Source organism: Thamnophis elegans, chromosome 10, assembly GCF_009769535.1.
Source record: "Thamnophis elegans isolate rThaEle1 chromosome 10, rThaEle1.pri, whole genome shotgun sequence".
Taxonomy (NCBI): Eukaryota; Metazoa; Chordata; class Lepidosauria; order Squamata; family Colubridae; genus Thamnophis; species Thamnophis elegans.
Window position 1 is genome coordinate 32324149 of NC_045550.1, and position 26316 is coordinate 32350464.

General features: G+C 40.4%; 2 protein-coding genes across 3 annotated transcripts in view; both read left to right on the forward strand.

The window, feature by feature from the left end:
• Nucleotides 1–1889, forward strand: part of SLCO2A1 (solute carrier organic anion transporter family member 2A1) — a 67818-nt gene extending 65929 nt beyond the window's left edge. The window contains exon 15 of one of the 2 annotated variants that reach the window (XM_032224988.1): nt 279–399. In XM_032224988.1, coding sequence (XP_032080879.1) covers nt 279–399 — 121 coding nt within the window. Of the gene's footprint in view, nt 1–278 lie in introns of both variants that reach the window. The other variant, XM_032224989.1, reaches the window with a different exon arrangement.
• A 14516-nt stretch (nt 1890–16405) lies between these two features.
• The window catches only part of RAB6B (RAB6B, member RAS oncogene family), a 44389-nt gene continuing 34478 nt past the window's right edge, over nt 16406–26316 (forward strand). The window contains exon 1 of the mRNA XM_032225500.1: nt 16406–16770. Coding sequence (XP_032081391.1) covers nt 16701–16770 — 70 coding nt within the window. The 5' untranslated portion in view covers nt 16406–16700. The remainder of the gene's footprint in view (nt 16771–26316) is intronic.

Consider the following 26316-nt stretch of genomic DNA (forward strand, 5'->3'; position numbering starts at 1 on the left):
GACTTGAATCATTTTGGAAGTGTACAGAGCTTAAAACAGAGCATTTTGTAACACTTAGAAATGAAATAGCCAGATTCAGTGAAACATTTGCTTTGCACTTGAGTAACTGTTTGGAGTTCAAAATGTTTTTTTTTCCAAATTCAGCATTGGATAGTTTAATAATGTTTTACAAATGATTCATTTTTTTCTCAGTCATTCAGCTACGTTTTATTATTGCATCCCTACAAATGTGATAAGTTGCATTTCAAAGGGAATGATCTCTCTCTTTATATCTCCAGATACTTAGGCCTCCAGGTTGGCTACAAAATTATTGGCATTCTGCTGTTATCTTTCATCAGCTGGAAGCTGACCAGGAACAAGCAATACAATGTGCAAGATAAAGCTGCTGACCCAGAATAGCTCTACACTACAACAAGACCTGCTTCAAGCATCATTTTGTATGATGTTTGAATTTACTTAACTTGGCCTTTGTGCCTTTTGTTTTATAATTTTTTTTAACAATACAGACACCATTTTATATTAGCAGCTGAACTTGGAACTCCTACATGAACAGTTTCTGCTGCATGTAGTCCAGCTAAAAGAACATATTTGTGTTGGGGAACAGAGATCACACAGCCAGCTCATCTCATTGAGAGGCATCGAAATGAAAACACCCACCAAAAGGGAGCCCACCCCACCACTGGCTACAGTGGTAGAGGCATCTTCAAAGACTGGCCCATCTGCATGTACAGAGGTTTGGAAGACAATGGGTTCTCTTGTTTTTATGTCAAAACAATGGAAATGGCTAGCAAAAACTGTTAACACTTAAAAGAACCGTATGAGTCACTTAAAAGTTGTTAGCAGGGGGAAGCCGTCCAATTTGGCTATGGGGTCTTGGACTGTTCTACTCAATCAACTTTGATGCATTATCCAAGCTTGCCAAAGGAATGGGACCAAGGGAGAAGCAATCTCAACTTGTCTGCCCTCTCTCGTGCCTTCGCTGCTTTTTCCTTTACTATACAGGCCAGAACGGATAAAAATCCCAGTTGATGTATAACGTTGGTTGTTATGACATGTATACTTTTAAATAAAAAACTTTTTTTTCTAGTTTGTTCTTACTGGTTTTTTACTGGCAGATTTTGAAGAAGCCACTTTTTTTCAATATTTCCCCTACTTTTGAGCCTCCTTGTTGCTATAGGCATATATATGTTTGACTTTGGAATTTTTTGACATGGTACTAATCCAAATTTTAATTCTAGGAATTGTTTTAGTCATGGGATAGTTTTTAATTAGTAATGAAAATATAGATATTTCATCAAGAAATGATTCATTTCTCATGTTACTTTCTCTTCAACTTACAACTTGTCATTTTGGTCTTTCCCCTACTTCCCAAAACTGAAGAGTACTTGGGGAGACAGAGAAAGTCTGTTAAGCTTCTTAAATCTAAAACCACTAACATGCTGTTTAGTTTATGTTGCACTGTATTTGCTTGAGATTTGACTCAATTGAAGGGAGTCTTCAATTCTCTATTCTGCTTGAGGACAAGAGCAAGATGCAAATAAACAACTGGATTAATAAATTGATTAGGAAGCATGCCTTAAAGAAAGAGATGCACTGTTGGCGAACAACTGTTTTAGGTGTTTACAAAATTATAAAGTTTGAGGAAAGTGTAGGTTATTTTCCAACTCCGTAAATTTAGTGGTTCCTTCAAACCTTTTTAAAAAAAATATCTGCATAAAAATAAAAACTTAACTACAAAGAAATGTTGTACCACCACCTAGTGGCACATTGATTTATGACAGATATATTTTGTTATGCTTAACATTCAGAGTTGTTTTCTTATACTGCGTGCCAAATCTGAGCAATAGGACAATTTAAGGTACAGTTTGTTTTTTGCTGATTTTTGGTTTTACGAACAATAAGAAAATGAAATACATATTGTAAACAGAGCCAGTGAAGGAAAACCACATGAGTCCTTTTAACTTGCAAGGCATAAGAAGATGTAATTATACGTGTTGGGTTGGCAATGAGAGTTTAAACATTATTCACTGTTCAGTTGACGCAAACAACTCATCTCTCTCATTTCTAGTTTCTACTAAGTTTAACATTTATTTGGGAATCCTATGATGGCAAAATAAAATAGTATAATTTGAATAGAAAAATGGTTTGGAGAGTTATATGTGTTTTTATGTTCAAGTATACAGTACCATTCCTTCTGCTGCTATTGTAAACACACACATGTACAACATACACTTTTGATATACATAATAAATTTGTTTTAAAAACAAAGTAGTTGAGTAGTTACTTATTGCAAAATGTTTATATGTTGCAAAATCCACATATCTGAAAACCATAAAGAAAATGTTATCATTTGAAAGGAAATAAAAAATATGAAACTACTAATAATTTGCCACATTTTCAGGGTCCTACAACTGCATCTAAAGCATTATTTGAGCCACCACTTATAATTCTAGCCTTAGGCATTCAGCCCAATCTTATGTGCTTTTACAACATATCTAAATCACATTTTTAAAAAGCATTCAGCTCAATCTTCTGTGCTTTTACAACATATCTAAAACACTTTTTTATTTAAAAAAAGCAAACTGATTTTACTGCAATAGAAGTAAAAAAAATGTCCCTTCTAACTGGATTTGTAACAAATAGCTTGATCTGCAGATTTGGGAACTGAAATTACATTCAGATCAATAGAAGATTCCAGTTATATTTCAGGGAACAAGAATTAAAGAGAATTGCTGAATCAGAGAAGAAGATGTAACTACAGTATGTATATGCTACATACTGTAAGTAAATAGGATATGCCTGAAAGAATTGCAATACTTTCTGTTTCTACATAGAAGCTTACTGGATTGGCAGCTGTATCTATTCAGTCCAAGATAGCAACATCTCTGCACCCATATAGATTAGATTATGTTGTATAACATAATTTTATACTTCCCATATCTTCCTACTGTTCCTCTAAGAGTTTGCTGTTTGAAAGCATATAATTTGATTATACTGCAATCTGTCTCCATTACCTAAACATTTTTTTTAAAAGCCAGCTTTATGTAACTGTAAATCATATTTTACAGATTGTGGTGCAAGGAACAGGAAAGCTGAACTGGATGGATGGATGGATGGATGGATATGTGTGTAATGTCAGAGAGATAAGTGGAAACCTCAGGTTGACAATATGACAAGAAAATAACACTCAGGTACTTTATAAACACAAGGACCTGACTCCATCTGAAGCCGTAGAGACTGCTAAAAAATGGTTCACATCCCTGGCTACCAAACCTAAGGAGATAATACTAGAGAAGCAGATGTCAAGAAGGCAAATGCCCTGTTCTCCAAACAACCATCCATGTGTACACCTAACTGCAGTGCAACACAGTAACAGCAGTACTGGAAGAACATGGGAGAAAGAGAAGACACGTAGCATAGATGGCTGCAGGACCCGAAAGCAGACCATATGATCTCCCAAAACAGGAACCAGTTACAATCACAGTAGCGCAATAGCCAACAGTAAGTCAACAACGTGAAAGTCTATATAGCACCTGACCCAGACATGATCTACACCTATTGGGTAACAGTAGTGCATAAATGCCTAGTAGCACAGATGAACCAGCTGCTAGCACCAGGGTCCTACCCAGATTGGCTAATACAAGGAAGGATATTGCTGATCATAAAAGACCATCACAAAGGAACAGCACTGTCCAACTATGGATCATTAACCTATCTTCACAAAACTTGGAAAGTCCTATCAGGTATCATAGCCATCAAGCTACAGGACCATACGTGCCACCACATGAGCTCAGAAAGGCACTTGGAACAACACCAGAGGCTCAAAACACCAGATGCTAAAAGATAAATACAGCCATCCTCAACACTCAAGGCTGAGACAGATCAATCTGAGCACAACCTGGATTGACTACAGGAGAGCTTACAACTCAGGGGAAAACGGACAGATCTGTGGATCCCTGGCACTATACAATGTCAACAGGACACTAAGGATCTTCCCCAAGAGGACTGTGGGCGACAACACTGAGAATCAACTCAAGACAGCTCACATAAGTGGCTATTAGGTGAGGCATATAATAAGGTATTGCAGTGTCCCCACTTCTGCTTTGCATATGTTTAAACTTCCTCGGCCAAATTATCACAATACTATGAGTATTAGTATCGTTAGTATAGTTTAAGAGTGGAACTACAATCAGCCACCTCCTGTACATTGATGATGTCAAGTGTATGCTAAGAGTAAGTGAAGCATTGATCCACTTAATGTGGATCTACCGTGAGGACATTGGGATGTCATTTAGACTGTAGATGGAAGTAAAGAGAAGGAACATAGTTAAGACTGATGGAAGGGGGAACTACCAGTGGGCCACATAGACCAGCTAAAAGTACCTTGGTATCCCACAGCCACATGGGAATCATGAGAAAGGTGTAAGGAAGACAGCAACATTCAAGTATCAAGTATCGACAAAGGTTAAGACAAGTCCTGAAGGCAAGCTTAATGGGGGGGAAAATCACACCATCAACACATGCCCTGCCAGTTATCAGATAACCTGTTGGTTACTGAGAAGAATATGGAGGATATAGAAGCTGCCAATGTGAAAACTGGGAAGTCTTCACAATGCACACAAGTTTCCACTGCAAGTCCAACACCCAAAACCTTTATACCAACCAGAAAAAGGGTGGATACAGTTTGGTGACTTTCAAAACCACTGTCCCAGAGAAAACCCAGAGCATCCAGGAGTACATGGCATCCAAAGAAGAGCGGCTAAAGAATGCTTGAGATACCAACAGACATTTGAGAAAGATCAAGCAAAGGAAGTGCTGTGGCAAGTCAAAACCTGAATGGGATGTACCATCAAAGATAGCTGAGATGTCAGACATTGGGAAATGGCTGGAAAGAGGCTGGATTTAAAGGCAATAGTGAGAGTCTGACCAACGCAGCACAAGAATAGGTACCAAAACTCAGATCCATAGAAGCAGGAGTCTGAGACCCAGGTAGAGAAAGTCTCGGAGATCCAGGCAGAAAGGCCCCAGAGATAGTCCAATAAATAATGACAGGGTGTGAAATGCATGACAGAATAGAATACATTGAATGGTACAATTAGGTAGCTGGCATTGTGTACATGAACAGCTGTACCAATGTATGGGTTAAACCTTCCCAAGTCGAGATAAGGCATTCCTTAGAACATGTGGGACTTCCAGATCCAGGCAGGTATTGGCCAATCACCCAGACATTGCATAATGGACAAGGTGTCCACCTATCTACCACCCAAAGATAGAGGTGGTAATGGATGTAGAAGTATCAATTGACAGCAGTAGCAGGAAGAAGCAGTACAAGAAACTGGAGAAGTAACAGGGCCTAAAGAAGGAATTAAAGAGGCTATGGAAAGTAAAAGCCAAAGAGTTTCAGTAGTCAGAGGTGGACTTCAGCCTGTTTGCACTGGTTCAGGCAAACCGCTAGTGAACTTTTTGCCCAGTTCAGAGAACTGGCTAATCCCAACTCTGTCTGGCCCCGCCCACCTATCCCCTCTTCGGAGTCCCCCCGTGCCCCATTTTGCCTTCCAGCATGGTGCAGGAGGCCTTCCAGGCCCCAAACCCCTGCTTTAGGGTGAGATGGGAATGGTGATTTTGCATTATGATTGTAAGCAAGAACCAGTAAGGGAGGAATGACAAAAATCCCTATTTATACATCAGCGTTTTTCAATCTTCACAAGTTTAAAATGGGTGAACTTCATGCTACCTGGGGAATTATGGGTATTGAAGTCCATGCACCAGAGGTGGGTTGCTGCCAGTTTGGCCCAGATCGGAAGAACCGTAGTAGTGGCAGCGGGTGGCTCCACTCACCCACCCGGATGCTTCTGTGCATGCGCAGAAGTGTTGCACGTGCCCGAACCAGTAGTAAAAAAATTAGCAACCCAACACCGCCATGCACCTTAATATTGCCAAAGTTGAGAAGCATGGGTCTACACTAGCGCTTAGGATTTTCCATTCCTGTTTTATTTAGAGTTTGGTGCAATTAAATAAATCAGTTGTGGTTTCATTAACAAATAGTGATTAAAGTGATATGAATCTTTACAGGACTTTTTGTAAGAAACTGAAATTAAAAGTTGACCTTGGCTTTGATGATTAAATAAAGGATTTTGGAAATAATGTAAGCAAATGTTAATCTTAGAGTAAAAGTTTGATATACTTTTTTACTTGTACCAAAGAAAGTTGGAAGTTATTCTTTTTCAGTTTTCCGTCTTTTCCTCTTTCTTTCTTATACTTTCACTCTTTTTCTTTCCTGAGCCTTTTCTTTTTCAAATCTGTTTTTATTTTTTCATCCCTTAGCTTTGTATTTTTTTTATGTATGAAGGATAAAATATTTCGCCATTATAATTCTACATTCCTTATTTATAGAAATATCAAAATTTAGAATGAAATCCACAGGGAACCATCTCAAATAACATAGGCTCTGAATCCCTCTAACCCAAAAATGTTTATCGATAGAAGAGAATATTTGTATCTTAGGGTTGAACTGTGAATTCTGTGGTGCTCTCTGAGCTTGATGGTTTTCTTGCAGATGTTTCATTACCAAACTAGGTAACATCATCAGTACTAAAAGAGAGTGGAGTTTGCTCTTATTTTCATATACTAGTGACTTACCTTTTCAGTGTTTATCAGTTGCTTCACAAAAAGTGTTTTGATTGGTGTAGGTCTCTACAGTCTCAGGCAGAGAAGGGCTATTCTGCACCCCTCCCTCAAATGTCCTTTAAAATACAGAGTTTCCCAGCATTCCTTTAGGAACCTCCAACATGCAAACTGTGGTTACTCATCCTAAAATGAATCCTCTTTACCTGGAGCTTCAAAATTTGCTGTTTGCTGGGGAGGTGTGTAGTTAAAAGTCAGTCTATATTTAGTGTACATCTGACTTTGGGGATATTTCTTGATAACCAAACAAAAGTGTATTTTCTGTGCAGTTCACACCCCTTGCTTGCTGGATCTGGATGTCACAAAGCAAAGCCCACATTTTGTAATTAACCCCCGTGCCCTCTTTTGACTGACAGAGTGCTGCAGGAGGCTGAGTCCCTGGCCCCGCCCACCCTGTCACTTCCACCCTTCCAGTCATTAGGGCAGAGAACTGGTTGTTAAATTATTTGAATCCCACCACTGCCAGTCATGGTAGGAACACTTGGGTCTGTGACTCCTACAACAGATCCCAGGACATCATAGCTTTGTCTCCAGAAGAGTGCAGCATTAGGAACAGCTAAGGTATTGCAGAGAATCTTCAAATTCCCAGGTCTCTAGTACAGGACCTCAGATGGAGGAAACTGCATACCAACAATAAGGGCAAGAAGGGATTTTCTTTGATGTTATGGAGATGAGTGGAAACCTCAAATTTAAAGAGGAGAAGAAAGAATAAGTATGTGGTGATGAAGGAGAGTGAAAGGGGGGGAATCGGGTTGAAATTAAATGGATAGGGAAAGCTCTTGGCCACTGGTTCATTCAGAGCTAAGGATTGCCTTCATCCTCAATGGTACTCATACAAGTCTGCAACATCTATGATTCCATTACCAGAAGGGTGAGTGTGTTGTGATATATCATCCAACATGTTTTTCCTGTTCCAGTGAGTATTTCAAAGGGAGCTAATAAAACACCGTGCAGGTGACAAATCTGTATGGAGGTGTCTGTAACATCAAGATAAGAGGACATCTGCTCAGCAAGGTGCTTCATTAACTCTCTTCAATGCCTGTCTGATAACTATGCCATTCGCTGTTCGGCAGAACCATTTTTATCTCACCAATAACTAAAAAGTAACCGAAATGAACTGCTAGCTCAGCAAAGAAAATCTTACTTCAGCTGATTAAGACTGAAGAGACTTCTGTTTGATCTGGCTACTGGAGGAGAAGTTTCAGGAGTTTGTTGCAAGCAGATAGTGGCATTTCTTATTCCCAAATCTGGTAAATGCTAGAAGATGGGGGTGGAGGTGGGAGGCACAATGAGCATAGAATTCCTATGTGCCCTCTAAGAAAGTCATGTCCGGGGAGACAAACCTGTATTTTTATTTACTTCAATACAAGTAAGGTAATGTCACAGCAGGACATGACTTGCAAAACAACAACAACAACCATAATCCCAAAATTCAAAAACTGAGACCTCAAACTGTAATTTGGATTAAAACAAATATATCAAGGTTGTTACCAAACTTACAAATTTATTGAAAATATTTATTAAACATACAGGTAATTTATACAGACTCATGAATTATATTTAATTAACTTCAATTAGAAATGAAATGAAATACAATTTAGTTTTTGTTCTAGCTTCATTCCCCATTTCTTTGGAGTGTGGTTCCCCCCCACCCAGTCATGCCATGCAACAGGCAAGTGTGATCCTCCAACTAGGAAAAGTGTGTATCACGTGTAATTTTTGCAGATATCATGCTATAGAGAGCCTGCTTCTTTGGGGAAATGGAGTAAAGGCCAGTTCTGTCACTTGACCAAACAATGGGCCAAGGAATATTAGTTTGAAAGAATAAGCTAAGCAGGAGAGAAACCGAAAATGCACCTGTGATTGCCAGCAATGTAATAAATCAATAGTATTGGTATTGGTATTGGTATTTTATTATTTGTATGCCGCCCTTCTCCGGGAGGACTCAGGGTGGCAAACAATTCAAAGGGGAAAAAAAGGGGGAACATAAAAGACAAAATACAAATAATAAAAGTAGGCAACAGTCGCACAACCATACATGTCGAGAGGGGAGGGAACTCATCACCCCCAGGCCTGCCGACAAAGCCAGGTTTTGATGGCTTTTCGGAAGGCCTGGAGAGAGGTGAGGGTCCGAATCCCTGCGGGGAGTTCATTCCAGAGGACCGGAGCTGCCACAGAGAAGGCCCTCCCCCGGGTAATAGCCAGGTGGCATTGGCTGGTAGATGGCACCCGGAGGAGGCCAACCCTGTGAGATCTAATGGGTCTGTGGGAGGTAATTGGCAGCAGGCGGTCTCTCAAGTACCCAGATCCAATACCATGAAGGGCTTTATAAGTTACGACTAGCACCTTGAAGCGTATCCGGAGACTGATTGGTAACAAGTGCAGCTCGCGGAGGATAGGTGTAACGTGGGTGTACCGAGGTGCACCCATAATCGCACGTGCGGCTGCGTTCTGGACGAGTTGAAGTCTCTGAATACTCTTCAAGGGCTGCCCCATGTAGAGCGCATTGCAGTAGTCCAGTCTTGAGGTCATGAGGGCGTGAGTGACTGTTGCAAGTGCCTCCCGGTCCAGGTAGGGACGCAACTGGTGCACCAGGCACCAGTTAATATCTAAGTTAGTATCTAAGAGTCTAGGAATAAATGGCCTCAACATCTTGGAAGTTTTTAAATGTTCTGTTTTATCTATCAATCAGCTGAGCCACTTGCAGAATAATTCAGAATGGTCAGATTTTTTTACACATTTGACTTACCTTGAAAGTGGCCAATTTAAGTGAGGAAATGTTTTAAAATCAAAATAGCTAAGGATTATTTCATATGGCTCCTGGTATAGACAGGGGTGATATGAAGGCAACTTCATGTCAATACATCACAAAAAAGATGTTGTCACTGCAAGTCTATGTTGTGGTTAGATGCAACTGGAATTTTTTTTTAATTTATACTGGCTTTTCCTTTCAAATTTTGTGAGGTATTTTTCATATCCAAACAGCAGGACACTGCCTCTTCAGTATCACGGGAACATATTTGCTAGACATTTATAAACAGCTGATCAAGCTAGTTTATATAAATGTGTTCCAATTTATTTGCCTCTGTGTGTTTTTTTTTAGAATGGTTTGCTCTCTCTCTCTGAGTACCCAGTACTGTTACGTATCTTTGCTGCAAAACAACTGAAATAAAATCAAAGACAGAAACATTTGCCCAATGTCTCATTTCCTACTTTTATTATTTCCAGGTAACTCAGTTGATGTTTATGTTTTTAAACATCCAGAATAACATGTTTCACAGTCCTGTTCTTTCAGATATTCTAATGACTCCAAATAATTTTAAACTAGAGAAATCTGTCCCTCCAGTTAGTTGGCAATTCTTCCCCTGGGCTGATAGGGATTAGAATTCATAAACAACTAGACAGCTTATCCTCCAAATAGCCCACCCATGACAGGTTATAGTTAAATTATAGTTTAGCATTCCCTTTCTTCTGCTACTTACAATATTTTTTAATGCAGAACTATCAAAATTCCTACTAATCTGTCTGGGTATTGTTTACTTCAGATGCTAAAAATAGTTCACCACTTCAAAAAGTCCTATTGTGGAACAATAATTGCACTGATGGTTCTGTTCTTCTGGTTATTGAACTTGACCTAAATGGGCAGCTTAAATTCTGTGATTTTTATGACCTTGGGAGAAAAGAGATCCTTTCAGCTACAGTTTCCTTTGTTTCTGTTGTTCTAATGGGGAAAAGCCATATCAAATAAAAATCTTTTCAAGATCTCTAAAACATATAGAATAGTTTCAACATTTGGCTAGGGAAGTTATTTGTCAAAAGAGAAAAGAAAGGCAAATCAATCAGATATTGTCAAGGGCAACACTACATGTAGGTGATGAAAAATAGAAGGGTAGAAAGAGGGCCAAAGTAAATTGTAAAAAGGCAGTGTATAAGTTCAACAAGAAATGTAAACAGAGTGAACAATGAAAATTCAAATATTTGTTTATTTTCATTCACAGTAGCAAAAAAATGAACTCGGAGTACTGGGAAAGGGGATATTCTTGCAACAGAAATATTTGCTTTAACATTTGACCTATTCAACATGCAAAATCGCTTTGCTTTACTGAACAAACAAGCATTAGATTTGCTAACCAACAGATAAATCAATGTCTTGGCTGGTTTCTAAAGGAAAAAGAAAGCCCAGAAAATGTGCCGCAAATCTAGGTTGGACCACCGAGCGCCATTACCTATGCAGTTTACACTATTTATATTTAATAGATCCAACTCTAATTCCTAAAGTCAAACATAATTAGTTATGTAATTATGGAAGAACAAAGTTTTTAAGCATGTTCTATAAAGAATAATCAATCCCATTGTTGGCTTTCAAATAAATACTAGAAACTAAAATTATTTCACCTTGTTTTCCTTTTAACTCCAAGCTGCAGTGTTAAAAGTAAGTTGAGAGTAGCATTTCCCTCTTCCATTTATTGCTTCCTTTTGATACATGTCCATTATTCTATGGGCATCTTTCCATTCACAAACAGTATGAAATCCAGCAGACTGAGGATGTACCTTCATATATTTCAGGAAATGATCTGGATACCCAACAAAACGAACAGATAATTAAAATGTGGATAGGAAGCATGCAGTAGTTAGGAGGGTATAGCTAACTGAATATTCTAATAGCTAGGATGTTAGTGTTTCCTCAATGCCTTACTTAGCGAGCTCTATTGTACCTACATCTTGTGTTCTCATCCTTTGAGTCCACACATGAGGTCAAGGCATTTTAGAACAGGGTTTTTTGCATTCAAATCTGTTCTGCTGAAGAACATCCCAACTTTAACCACCAGAATATTGAACACATAATGGAGTTCTGCTTTTCTATCAGCAACTCTCACCATTCTCAGTGCCCATGCCCCAACTCTCACAAGTCCAGAGGAAGGAAGCTCTCTACAACTTGGAGCAAATTATTCAAACAACCACCAGCAGCGATAAATTCATCATTCTGGGAGGCTTCAATGCTAGGGCGGACAAAGACAGTGACAACTGGAACAGAATCTTTGGAAGATACAAGGTGGGAAAACAAAATGTCAAAGGGCTGTTTCTGAGCAAATATGCTGAAAGCAAATTGTGTATCATAAACAATTATGTTCAGACTTGCCAACAAGTACAAAATTACCTGGCTGCTACAAAAGTACAAAACTGACAGATCCAAGCACTGGCACCTACTTGAAATTTATGTCATAATATACTTAAAAGATGTCACCATCACTCATGTCATGTGAATTGCTGCATCACAAGCTGGTCTGGTCAGTCCTCAGCCTACACATAGCCCATTTACATTACATACAACCAAGGACTGTAAGTCATTCTATATTGGTAGACTACAAGAGTTAGACCAAGTCCAAGGCGCCCAAGATGTACTTAATGAAATACTGTTTGCTGCTTGTAGGAATCTATTAAGAAAAGTAGACACACCATAGTTTAAATATGTCATCATGCAGACTGTGATAACTGTATTGGATTGAAAACCCAGTCACATCACAAGACTGATTTGATGAAAACTGCAAAGACATTTTAGCAGTCCTTTAAGCCAAGAGAAAAGCCTACCCAGACTGGCAGAATGAATCATCATCTGTCTCAAAGAAAGACAAATTTAAGCACATGCAATCCAAATACAGATGGAACTGTGAGAAATACAGGATAAATGGTGGCAAAAGAAGGCTGTGCAGGGGGAACATTATGCAGAGGTGGTATTCAGCAGGTTCTGACCAGTTCTGGGGAACCAGCAGCGAAAATTTTGAGTAGTCCGGAGAATCAGTAAATACCACTTCTGATTGGCCCTGCCCCATCTATTCTATGCCTCCCGAGTCCCAGCTGATTGGGAGGAAATGGGAATTTTACAGTAACCTTCCCCTGCCACACCCACCAAGCCACACCCACCAAGCCACGCCCACAGAACCAGTAGAAAAAAAATTGAATCCCACCAGTGATACAGACGTGCATGACATCAAAAAGTTCTCCAATGCCATTATTTATTTATTTAGCATATGGTGATGTTACATTAGCCAGACTATAATGCTAGTACATAGCAGTAGTTTGGCTACCTAAGACTACTAGCACATTCTGTTCACTTTCACATATTTTCCAAAATGTACTACAGGCAGTGAGCTAGCTTCACCAGAAAGAAAGATGGACACCATCCTACAGCGTCATCTGGGGACTTCTCCAGCAGGGCTCTGACTGTATGCACAAAACACCATCTCATCTTCCCACAGAATGCCATAAAACATGATGCTTCCCCTTATTGTGATCTGATGGGTCAAGCTTGATAAAAGACTACCGTGGTTCTCCAAAAATAAAACAGGGTCTTATTTTCTTTTGACCCCCAAAATAAGCACTTGGCCTTATTTTCAGGGAAGTCTTAATATTTTTGAGGTCCAGGAGGTGGCAAGCGTGGTCACTTCATGGCTGCTGTTGTGTTGCAATATTTTCAGGGAAGGCTTATTTTAGTGCATATGCTCAAAAGTCTGATTGGGCTTATTATCCGGGGATGTATTTTTGGGGAAACAGGGTAGGAAGGACTGAAAAGCCATGGCTAAACATTTTTCCAACTTTCTTTATAAGCCAATCCACAATTGATCATGATACTTACTGCAGATTCCTGCCAGTCCTGGTACCCTCGACATGCTTCTTTCTATTAATGAAATCAATGTACAGTAAGTTCAAATAAAGCAACAGGGCAGGATGACATTCTAGCTGAGATCTACAAAGCAATAGACCCAAATGCTTTGCATGCATTCAAAGACATGGTAGAAGACATTTGATCCTTAGAAGAAATACCTGATGACTTCCGATGTCCTCGTTGTGGCTCTCTTATTAAAATAAGGGAAGCAAATCCAACTGCAAAAACTACAGAAGTGTCTCACACCTGTCCATTGCAGGCAAGATCTTTGTTATATGTCTAGAAACGTTATATTGTTATTAATAGTACTTTCAGGCAGCCGAAAACTGGACTCCGTGAGCGCTACACTTAAAGTAACATTTTCTTCAAATCAAACTCCTGGTGATTCAACGGACATATCTGGGTTGTTTTCTTGGCAACAAAATCTTGTTTCAGAGATTTAAAAAAAAAACTTTGTGTAGTCTCTAACCATGAGATTGCTGGTAGTCTTCCACATACATAACCAGCTCTAACCAGGCTTAGCTTTTTCAAGATAAACAGTTAGTTACATGCTATTATAGCTGTGACTTGCACTTTTAATTTAGGATTAATTTCATGGACTGACATGCAGACAGACATTGTGATATAATGAAAAAAATATATCAGCTATCACAGATTTGGTCTTGGGCTTTCTAAGCAATTGCCCTACTTAACACATGGAGTTGGTCCCAGTCAGAATATGATTATTTGAAACAATCAGACTGATACTTTTCTTCACCATACTCCATTATTGGATTTGGATTTATTACATTTATATGCCGCCCTTTTCCCCGAAGGGGACTCAGGGCAGCTCACAATTCAGTCAGGGAAGGGGGTACAGACAGGGGATAAAAAGACGAACATAACAATACACAATTTAAAACACACAACAACCATACCATTATCCTGGTTGAACTAACTTCAACTGATAACTGAAGTGGGAAAAGATGCACGTGTGGCTCAAAGATCATTCTCACTCATCTCTCTCCTACTTTAATGTTTGTTAAAAGATTCTTGGCTTGATTCCTAGCCACAAAATGAACATGTATAGGCATATCTTTCTCATAAACAGGAACATGGTATTGATGCACATTGGAGTGGGTGAAGAAACCAAACTTTTCTAAGGAATTCACCAAATCAACAAAAATCTCACTTATGTAGCTAATCAACGGTTACCCTGTCATATGAAATATTTTTTAATAACAAACTTTAGGCTCCATATATCTTTTTAAAAGGGATATGAAAGGGTATTATGACCCTTATCTTCACTTTTGCAGCCACTACTTTATTTTTCACCTTAAATACAAGCAACAAGGCTAAATTCCTCCCTCTCCCTATCCATTAGTTGGATCCAGTGTAAGTTAGTATAACCTCAATCATATCTACTCAGAAGTCTTATGAAGTTCAGTAAGCATTATTCTAATACAAGTGAGTACAATAATGCAAAATTTAGTGCCACTGATCATTTCAATATTTCTACCTCCACAATTTCATCATTTGCAGTTCATGCTTGACCTGACTGATTTCTTCTGGTTACCACCACTAAGTCACTGAAGTAAGCTTAAGTGAGCTATTATCTGAACTTATTTTATAGCTGCAGGTTTACAGCCATTTGACTGGTTTCAATGAGACTCTGTATTCAGATGATTTGAAACCATATATCTTACCAATGTTAAAATAATACTTTTTACACCTGATAAAATTTTCTAGTGAATTAAGTTCAAAAAGCAGAACTAAGGATAAATTTCCTGACAGTGAGAACAATAAACCAGTGAAATAACTTGTCTCCATCACTGGAGGTTTTTAAGAAGGATTGGACAGCCATTGGTCTTGAGCGAGGTTGGATTAGAAGACCTGCAAGGTCCCTCCCAACTGCATTATTCTGTTACTTTAGAAGACTATTAAAATGCAATTTGTTAGAATTTGTGACTTTGAATAAGTGTTGTTTCATGGATGAGCCCCTGCAGTTTTCTTGTCAAGATTTTTTTAGAGCTGGCTTGCCATTGCCTACTTCCTACGGTTGAGATTGAGTGATTGGACCAAGGTCATTTGTTGGCTTTGTTCCTACAGTGTGACTAGTGACTAGAATTTACATTCTCCCGGATTTCTAGGCTGGTGCCTTAGTCACTACACCAAACTGGCTGTCATTAGGAACACAGTGTTATTATTTCATGTTATTTGATTGCAAAAATATGAAAGAATTTTATATCGTTGAACAAGTATAACATATGAGCATTCATGCATGCGTTCAATAAGGATTATCCCCTAATCTATGAGGTCACTAACACTCACACTTTTTGCCCATCTGTCTCATCTGTTCACTACCCCTAACATCCATTGCCACACCCAACAAATACAGCAAGGCAATGCCAGACTTGTAGCTGTGTTACCAGTATACCTGTTTACCCATGTTGGATGGATGGATGGATGGATGGATGGATGGATGGATGGATAGATAGATAGATAGATAGATAGATAGATAGATAGATAGATAGATAGATAGATAGGCAGGCAGGCAGGCAGACAGACAGACAGACAGACAGACAGACAGACAGACAGACAGACGGACGGAGTATATCTCCATTAATAACTCCTGTTGCTAAAACTACCAGAAAAGAGTTATAATTCAGGATTGTTCAATGGGAAAATTTCATCACCACCCAGCCAATTCGTCTGCCTTTTCCTACTCAAGGGACACACTTGTGGCTTCTACCGCACCTGCTTACTCCCAGCAGGTGCCGGTTAGATGTGGGGGGAGGGTGGACACCAGATGGGTGGGAATGAGAGGCAGAGAAGCCGTTGGGCTTTAGGGAAGGTGCAGCCAACTCCTCCAGGGGTTGGGATTACCCTCTCCTCGGGATCACAGAAACCCGCGAGCCCCTCCCTCCCCACCAGCAATCCGGGTCCGTCTATGCACAAGCACACCCCTCTCCTGCAGCACCGCATTGGACTGCTGGCGCTCCAGCATGACATCAGGCTGGCCGGGATAGGGCCAGAGCGCAGGCGCCGCGGACTGGGGAGGGAGGCGAGCGGGTGGCAGGCGGCATCAAGGAGCAGCAGCGGCAGCAGGCGGCCGAAAGCAGCACGCTCGCTCCAGCATCTCCCGCAGCCCTCCTCCGGTGCGGACTCGCGTCCTTGCCCGTCAGGCGCAGGCTGTGCCCGGCTCTGGCGGCTCCCCTATAGAACGCCGAGGTCGGAGCCTCCCTCCGCTGGTGGCGAGGGCAGGGGAGCGCTAGGGTCGCCTTGAGCAAAGGAGCCAGTCTGCAGACGCTGCTTCTCCCCGCCCTGCCCTCGCTGTCCTCCCGGCGCAGCACTCTGCCGAGCCAGGCGCATCATGACTACGGGAGGCGATTTCGGAAACCCGCTTAGGAAATTCAAGTTGGTCTTCCTAGGGGAGCAAAGCGGTAAGTGGCCGGGCGCGCTTTCTCGCCTTCTCCCCCGCTCCCCGTCCGGCTCGCCTCCGGCAAAGTAGCAGGAGCGGCCGAGGGAGCGTTTGCGCGCGGTGCCCCCGGCTCGCTGCGGCAGGTGCCTGGAAAGCCTCGGCCGCTGCGTGCGCGGCGACAGGGACGAGCTGGATGCGCCCGGCTGCTGCCCACAAGCCCTTCGCTTGTGGGCTCGCTGTGCCCGACCGGTCTCCTTTCAGACGGGGAAAGACGAGCCAGGTTCTATTGCGGCAACTCTCCCGTCGCTGGGGCGCCGCTTGGCCCCTTTCTCTGGCCTGTCGGGTGGGCTGCAATGTCGCTTCTGCCTGGGAAAGAGCATCCGGGGAGTTGGAGGCCGGGTTGCTCGCCAAGGAGAAACAAGATTAGATCGAAGTCGGGGGGGGGGGGGTTTCCCCTATCGGTCCGCCGTCGCTTCGTCTTTGAAAACAGGCAGCCTCCCCGTCTGCTTTGTGGGAACTATCCGGGGGGGCGATGGCTAATAGGCAAACCTGCCATTAATGGAGAAGCCGTGTGATCTCCTTCCAAAGAGATGGGGGCGGCGTCGGGTGCAGGTAGACACTTTTATTTATTTATTTATTTTTAATTTTTATTTTCGCCCTTCGGGTGGTTTTCGGGGTTTTTTTTTTTACCTCCCAGGTGGCATCGTAACCAGGTGATTCCCCGCTCTCCCCACCATCCTCCCCGCTCTGCTAGCCGGCTGCTGCTCCTTTGGGAAAGGTTTGCGCAAATAAAGCAGGAAGCGAGATACGGGAGAGAGGACACACCCTGCCGCTGGTCAAGTCTCTCTGTCCCCCCCCCCTCCGTCTGCGACCAGATACAGAACTTACTGGGTTGTTTCCGCCGCGAGGGAGGAGAGTTGCGGGCGTTCTGTCTCAGGCCTACCCCGCGCTTACACACACATACACACACACAACACAAAACCCACACCCACGCATCATTCCTTCCTTGGCTTTGAAAGGAGGGAGAGAGTCCAGAAACCTCCCCTCCCGTTGCATCTGTCTGCGGAGTCTACTTCCTAGCGGAAGGGGAAAAGACAGCTGTTGCAGCCTGCAGGGCTTAACTTGGGCCAGGTTTGAAGGCTTGCCTCAAGGTACCTCAAAAAAGACAGATCCTGGCAAAGCATTCTCTCTAAACTGGTTTTTGTTGCATGTATTGCGTAAAGGGAGTGAGAGTACAGCCCAGCTAGACTGGACCATAAAGACACCTGCATCCCGTTTTCCAGTAGGATGCTCCAGAGAAGACTTGTCAAGAGCCTATAAAAGAAATGGGAAGCTGCTTATAATGCAGTAGTGGGCAGTTAATTTTCCCAAGAGCCCACATGAGAACCTGGGACTGTTGTGAAGGCCTGAACCAATAGGGCTGTGGAGATACATAAGCATATAGGTACACTGATATGTAAATTGAAAAAAAATAAATAGGAGTCACCTTCAAAATGGAGGCCATCTATGCGGGCTGGACTCCGGACAGCCAAAAGGCTGGATATGGGCTTTAGGCTGTTATAATGACTGAATTTCTACAATAGGTTTAGCCTTAAGCTGTATTGTTTGCATAACAGTGTAATGGATAACATACATATCTGCATTAAATCTGAACAAATTAAAGTACAATCTAACTACCTTGGTGGCTTTGCAAATCATACTGACAAATTCTAAATCTATTTTAGGCAAATGTTGAACAAATAAACCTGTGATTTGATATGCGTGGCTAAATTCATTGAGGTCAGTAAGTGATGGTTTATGGCCTAATATGAGTGAACACAACCAGTTGTGATTGAACAAACTATGACTTAGTGCAATGCAGTCCTAGCCTCTGATTCAGACCACTGGTGCATCTGGAGTAGTATTGTTGATCTGACAGATATTTAATGGATGTTTATCCAGCCTCAATGATACTTAAGAGTACTGGGAAGGAACCTGGAGCCTTCTATCTGTGCAATTTGAATTATGGCCCTACTGCTACTTTTGTCTCTGGCTCCAGTATGTCGCTTCCTTGTCCCACTGTTGAAAAACCACAAACCAGCATCTGCATTTATGGAATATGGAGCACATGACTTCAAAGTCTCTTGAGACCCATCATTTTTCCTCTTTCTTGAAATTAAGCATCCATTTGATAATATCTACATCATAACAATTAAAAAACACTAAAGGGAGGAAGCATGGATAATCACTTTAATGAGCAGTATAATAGGTCAATCTATGGGATCATCCTCTTGGGACATACCTTCCTCTTTAAAATTTAGCACAGAAACACCAATTTGCTGCATGAAGTCTATTAACCAAGCCATTTCTATATTTGAGATCAGAGATCCCCTTTCTTCATAAGAAAGCTTTGATGAATGATACATTTCATTTTCATGAGCTGTTTCTAATGCTTTCAAATCCATGTCCAAAGTAATTTCTATAGCCTGGAACTCCCTAAAAGGATGTCTGGACCACAGAAATTCTGAGGATTCCTCATTTCCACTCACGTTGCTCCAGTATTTAAAACTCTCGTATGATTCCTTCAAAATGTATGATGTTTTAAGAAATTGGAGACAGGTGCTACATTGACACTCCTTGTGCTCCAAATCAATTTGGGAAGCTGAGCCTAGAGAGTGCAGGGTGCTAAGAAATGCACAGTACTTATACCACAGGAATCTCCAACCTGTAGCGATTGGTTGTGCTGGCTACAATATGATGCTAGCCATGGTCCAGTCTTGGCTATTTGCCTAGTTTTTTTCAACTCACATGCAAATATAGTAGGCAATTCAGAGAGCTGAAATGCCAGAATTTAGAGGATCTGCAGATTGGAGAAGATTGAAAAAACAGGACCATCTTGGATCCATCTTTTTCACAGTTTGATAAAGCATTTTTGCATTCCATTTTTTTAAAAATTCCAAAATTAGAAAAAGAATTAGTCCCACTAGTGAACACAATAATGGTGATATAAAAGAGTTTAATCACACAAGAGGGCTATCCTGTTGTACTTATATTGGCTATGTAAACATTGGGAGGGTTTTCCTTGTTTTTTTGTTTTTTGTTTTGTTGATGTATAGGTCGGTAAGTATCTTTCTTCAGGACCAGCCCCATCAGGAGGTATTTTGTTGCAATTACTGAATTCACCACACTATATGAAAGGTAATATGTATAGTCATGAAATGTGTCATGAAAGATACTAATTACCACCATAACTATTAGCATTTACTGCCTGGTAGGAAAGGGGGTATTGGGTTCTTCTTCCTCTTGCATATTATGCATCTTGATCTGCAGAACACTGAGGTTGCCTTCGTCACTCTTCCTTCAGCAGCAAAATTCTTTAAGCTGTCCTACTCAGAGACAAAAGAAATATTAATTGCATTTTGAAAATGTTGCATTCAAAATTGTGCTAGAGCAGAAAAGGTTAAGCCAGATGACCTTGGTTGGCTGCCTGCACCCATGCATCAAAATAGGCTGCTATATTTCAAATAATCATATGGCTTTATATTGAACAAAAAAATATTTGATTTATCAGTGTTTGCCATTCCTCCTTATCCTCAGGACAAAACCATTAAAATAATAGCTTTGGTATATTTCTTCTTCTTCACCACCTCTCCTGATTGTGTCATGCTCTGGTTTCTTTGTCAACTGTATACTCTTGACCCATGGATGGAGGGGGGGGAATTAGTTGTTGGCATGGATTGCTATCTGAGGCTAAAAGTGGAAGGAGATGGCCTCTTAATTTTGTTTCAGTTCTTAAGGCAGATAGACAATTGCAGTGGTGCAGAAATGCATGCTCTGAGTCTGAATCGAGGAAAATATTAAATAATCCAATAAAAGAACATGCTTCTTTGTTTTTAAGTATTATTCCTAATTTCCTTTTTCTCTTAACGTGATAGGCTAAGGCCTAAACAAAACAAAGAAACAAACTCAAGCTGCATCCCTCAGGGGAAGAACCTGCAGGACTCCATGGTGTGAGCTTATATATTGCAGCTATTCAGTTGGGTTAGAGGATGTGATTAAGTGAATGAAAAATTAAAATATAGTTAAATACCTGAAAAATGGGTCTAGTAAAGAAATAGTGGCCTGGTTAGTTGTGGCCATTGGGGATAATGAAAGATTTAGTAAACTGAAAGTTCATTTTTTGGTGGGGGGGTTAGTACCATTGATTTCTAACATAGGACTACCAATGGACCAAAAAGATGATTTTTTAAATTTCATAATCCAGTTTCTTCCCCTTAAGAAACTGGCAGGCCTCCATTTTTATACTATTCCTTCTTATCCACTTTGTCTGTATAGATAGCTTATGTCCATGATGGCGAACTTGTGGCACGTATGCCAGAGGGTATGTGCAACATTGCCAGCTGCTCTTCTGGTTTGTGGTATGCACAAACGCCTGCTGGTTTTCGCGGGTGCCAGAGCACCAGAAAATGGCCTGAAAATTGCCAAAACCCAGGCTATTTTTCAGGCCGTTTTTGGGCCATTTTCCAGCATTCCGGCACCCGTGAAGACCATTACAAAAACAGCCTGAAAACAGCCCCCAAAACAGGCAAAAAACAGGCATTTGGTCTTTGGGTTTATGATGCTCTGGTGCACACACATGCACACATGTTCTGATTTGGGCATTCGGTGCTGAAAAGGTTCACCATCACTGGCTTATGTCCTCTCTCAAAAAACGGTTGTTGTTTGTACTAAATTAGGTGGCAAATATAAATAGTTATCAGACATCGTTAAAGAAAACTTAAGAAACTGTGGTTTCTTAAAGGCAAAGACATGGGGCTACTTTAAACTCCCTGTTTCGATAGGCCTGGGGTTGAACTGAACCAACTGATTTGTGACAAAGCAGAACACGTTTTGCCACCCTCTTGGGTTTTTTTTTTACAGTTCTATATAATAGCTATATCCCTACAAGATTCTTTTCAGTTTGTCATTCTGCTTATAACTATGTGAGCAGTGCAGATTCTGAATCACTGAATTTTCATGCATATTAAGATTTTGCTTTTAGTGGTATCTTGCTCAATGGGTTGTGGCAAATAAACCATCTTTTAGATCAGTGTTTCTCAACCTTGGCAACTTGAAGATGTCCGGACTTCAATTCCCAGAATTCCCCAGAATTCGCTGGCTGGGGAATTCTGGGAGTTGAAGTCCGGACATCTTCAAGTTGCCAAGGTTGAGAAACACTGTTTTAGATCATGCATTGGGAAGCTCGGTAAATCAATTTGTTTAAACTTTTTTTTCTTCTCAGGATGAATTTAAGGATGAGAACTCATTCTTTTTCCGTTTTTAGGCAAAACTTGCTGGTGCCGAGCACTAATTAGCTCTTATCAATATCATTAATCATTTTGGAACTTAATTGAATATTAATTAAAGCAATAGATATTAATACAGTATTTCTCAACCTTGTGAACTTTAAGATGTGTGGACTTCAACACCACAATTCCCCAGGCAGCATGTTGGCTTGGGATTTCTGAGAGTTGTAGTCCACACGTGAAAGCTTACTGAAAGTTCAGCAAATATCACTGTTGATTGAAGTCCACAGGAACTGGTGAAATTTGCTGATCTGGAAAAAAAAAAGCATTGTTAGACGTGGTTGTTCTTGGATGAGGATACACCAGGAAATCTCACAATCATAGATAAGCTGGAAAGTTTAAAGAACATCTGGAGGGGGGGATAGCAAACCACTTCCTATTGTTGACCAAAAAAAAAATCTTTTACAGTTTATATTTCCCAGAACTATCCAAAAGATTATCTTTCTAATACCCAACCATGGAAGTGTTTTGCAAGAGAAACAGGGTGCCTTTCTTTTTTTCCAGATTACCATGTAAGACTTCTCACCTCTTTGCTCTCCATGTCTGAAGAAGCCCTTGTTAATATTATCAGCAGCACACTCCCGGGCAAATCTTAGACGTTGCGAGAGAAAGCCACACTTTCCTGGGCTGAACGTAGTTCAGTATTTTAGCCACATTCAATAGTTTCAGGAGGATAACTAAACAGGTGTTCTGTACTGTTTAAAGTCCCATGGTGCTCAGTAGATCTTTCTCCTTAATAAGTGTGAATGTATTGCAGTGGGTTATAATGCCTTGTTCTTTTGCATATGAATGAGTCCTATTTGACTCTGGGTGAGATTTATCTCCGAGCATTTTCATGCCTGAATCACACATTAATTGGGTGTTTTTGCCCATATGTCAGGGAAGTGGCCTGAAGCTCATCACCAATCGGCAGGGCTCCCCATGACCTCTCATCGCTTCCTTGCTCACTTTCCTGCTGGTTGCCTGGCAACTGAATAGCAGCATTCTGTATCTGTGTACCTGCTGTCAGGATCACACTTTTCCAAAGGCCAGTGGTTTACACAAAGTGAATGGAAGAATTTCTCTCCCACTGTGATGGAGTGGAAGTGCAGCTAAAGAGACTGCAATGCTGGCTGGTATGACGAGGAGAGGCGCAGAGTTTGCTATGAATGCCACATATACTTGAATGTTATTTGTTCCAGCCCACTGCATGGAGAGCCAGCTACTTGTGGAGCTGCCAGAGTAAGCAGCCAGAAGTGATGCCTGCTCTTCGCCCCAGATTCTGTGCTACCATGGAAATGGGATTGCTTGGTACTGCACCCTTGCCAATGCATGTCTGAGTAACTTTCCCATCCCAGGAGCCCTGTTCATCGTGACAGATGCTTTTTCTGCCCAAGCATGACTAATTGAGAGAGCAGACATGGGAAGAGTGGTTTCCACTCCATAAGACATCAGGATGGGCTTTAATTATGCATCAGGATGTTTGGCAGTACCACTGCTTATCTCTCGTGAGTTCTGTGTTTCCCTTCATAGCTCTTATCATCTACTGCTTTCTCAGTAGTCAGTTTATGGTTTAACTCTTTCATTCATGCATTCCCATAATGTACACATTCTTTTCTTCTTCCTGATTGAATTTTCTAATTCCCCATTCCTTAAAATCTTTGATACTCAACGCTTAGCACAAAACTGTAGACGTTCCATTGAGAAAATGGTCTTGCTATTTCCTAAAACAACAGTATTAATAATAAAATAAAGAATGATAATGTATAATGATAATAAAATCCAATCTGGACATCTGTGCAATGAATCAACATATCCAGAACAGAAGAAGAGAAAAACTGGAGAAAATAGCAAAATATAAAGACCTCAAAATAGAAGTAGAATGACAGTAGAAAAATAAAGCAAAGATAATATCAATATCATAGGCACTTTGGGGGCAATCCCAAAACGTCAGGAGTACCGCCTGAATGCCATCAGCACTGACAAATTCACCATTAGTCAAATGCAAAAGGCAACCTTACTTGGAAAAGCCTATATCCCATTATAGTACCTCTAACATCTTCAAATCCACTCTAAACATCTGACTAATTGCATGACCAACCAAAGCAATTATTATGGTGGGTGACATATCAAGCCAGATGTTTAAGCAGACTTGGCATTCTTGCCCTCTGATCGAGTCCTTCCCAAGGACTTGGGATAGGGTGGATGATGTTGTTAGCAGATGTTGCTGCCAGTGCAATAACAAATAGTAATGGTGACAGTGAGTGTTCTTGAAAGATTCTTCTCCTGATATTAACCTCTCTCAACATGGCTAGGCCGACACATAGGTAAATGTTCCAGTTCTGAAGCTGGGAAATATTTAGCCTTCTTAATCTTCCCTGCAACTGGGGAAATGTGCATTTTAGTCCAATAAAACTGCAGGACAGCAGGTCAGAGAAGGTAGTTTCATAGTAGAAAAATAAATAAAATGAAAATAAATTACAAAAAGGTGTACTTTTTCATTAACATGAGATCTAATAAGAGCTGTAAAATGTATTTAATGTATCCAATTGTATCCCATTAATGAAATGTAGCAGAAATCATTTTTTATTGGAAAGAATCACATTTAAGGTTTCTAAATAGAAGAGAGATCTTTGATACAGATGTTCAAAACAAACAAATAAAACATAATAAAAATTGCACATTGCCCACAGTTTCTGTAGGGTGCTAAATTGGAGAATCACATCTGGATGCTCCCTTTTCCGTGAACTTCTGAAAGATTATTCTGAGAAATCAAGCTCTAAGTGTAGTTGCATAGAAAACCTGTTAATGGTGCATATTTTCAAGTTGAGGGACCACAGAACTAATTGGTGGTTGGAATTCTAGGTATGACATGGGGAATACCATGTGTTACCAAAAGATGCTAAGCATATCCTAGTGGTCTTGCTCTGTATTTTATCATTTTTATGAACTACTATAACATTTTCTTTGTTATTCCTCTTACATGTGATGCTTTGATACACAAATTAATATAATAATTTAATATTCAATTCTTTGGGCACCAAGGGATTTGCAGAGCACTTTACAAGATCAATCAGTAAATGAAACAATATAGCTATAAAATGATTTCAGCCGATATAATAAAAAAATTCAATTTAAATAAATAAATTTAACATTTAAGAGCATCTTTAAATCATGAAACTAATCCTTGATGAATAACATCCTATTCTGAACAAATTACGTGTTTTGCAAGTCTCAAATCATGCTCATTTTGTCGAACTTCTGATTATGAGCTCTCATTTTGACTACTATTGGCTCCAAAAGTTTTGTAGCATATGCAGTGAGAAGGGAGTAGTTAAGTGTCATCTGCTTCTGCTTTAATGTTTTAATCAAAGTTCTCAGGTGAACTCAGAGCAATATTTTCAGTCCAGCACAACTATAGAGGTAAAAAATGAAATTAGAATGCTTTCTGGAACACTGATGATAATAAAAGATCCCAAGGATTTGTAATGGAAGAAATATGCTGCTTTGTAGTTATGAATATAAATTGGAAGTAGCATATAAATATGCTTCAATGGTGCTATTAAGATATTTATACCCTCTGCTTTTCCATCCAAATAATAATTTAGAATTTAGAACATTTATAGAACTGGTGAAGATGTAAAGGGTACACCAAGTATCTGCATCTAAGATCTTTATTCCTGGGCATTCCATTTTCTCCCTTCCTGCATTGAGCTAAAATGCCAGAAATATTCAAAGACAGTCTTGTAGTGGTCCCTTTTCTCACTGTACAGGAACTGTAGCAGGAACTCAGAATGTGCTAATCAGCTGCAACTGATCAGCCTCCAGTGTTACCCATCACCTATCCCTGCCCTTGCTTCTTCATCTCATGTTTGTGATTGTAATATAAGCCTGCAGAAATCTAGGTGACTAGTTCAACATCATCATAAAAGCCTATGTAAGGGCCCTGGGGCATTGAAGGAGCTTAATGGCTTGTGGGAAAAGACAAAAAACAAAAACCACTCCAAGGCAGAGATTGGCATTAGTTCCTGCCAACAGGAAATTGGAAACTTGGAATATCCATTGTCATAAATTTCAAATGGACTTTGAGCCTTTGGTTTTGAAAAAAAGAAGTTGGACAGTCCCCAATCATTTCATCTAAAATTGCTGTAAGATTAGAAAGTGCCTTGTTTAATTTGCAGATGTTGCCGAAATGGCATGTGTGCTGGTATCTTTTATTTAGGGGCACCTAACCATTGGCCCCATCTCCACTGCTGCAGAGAATG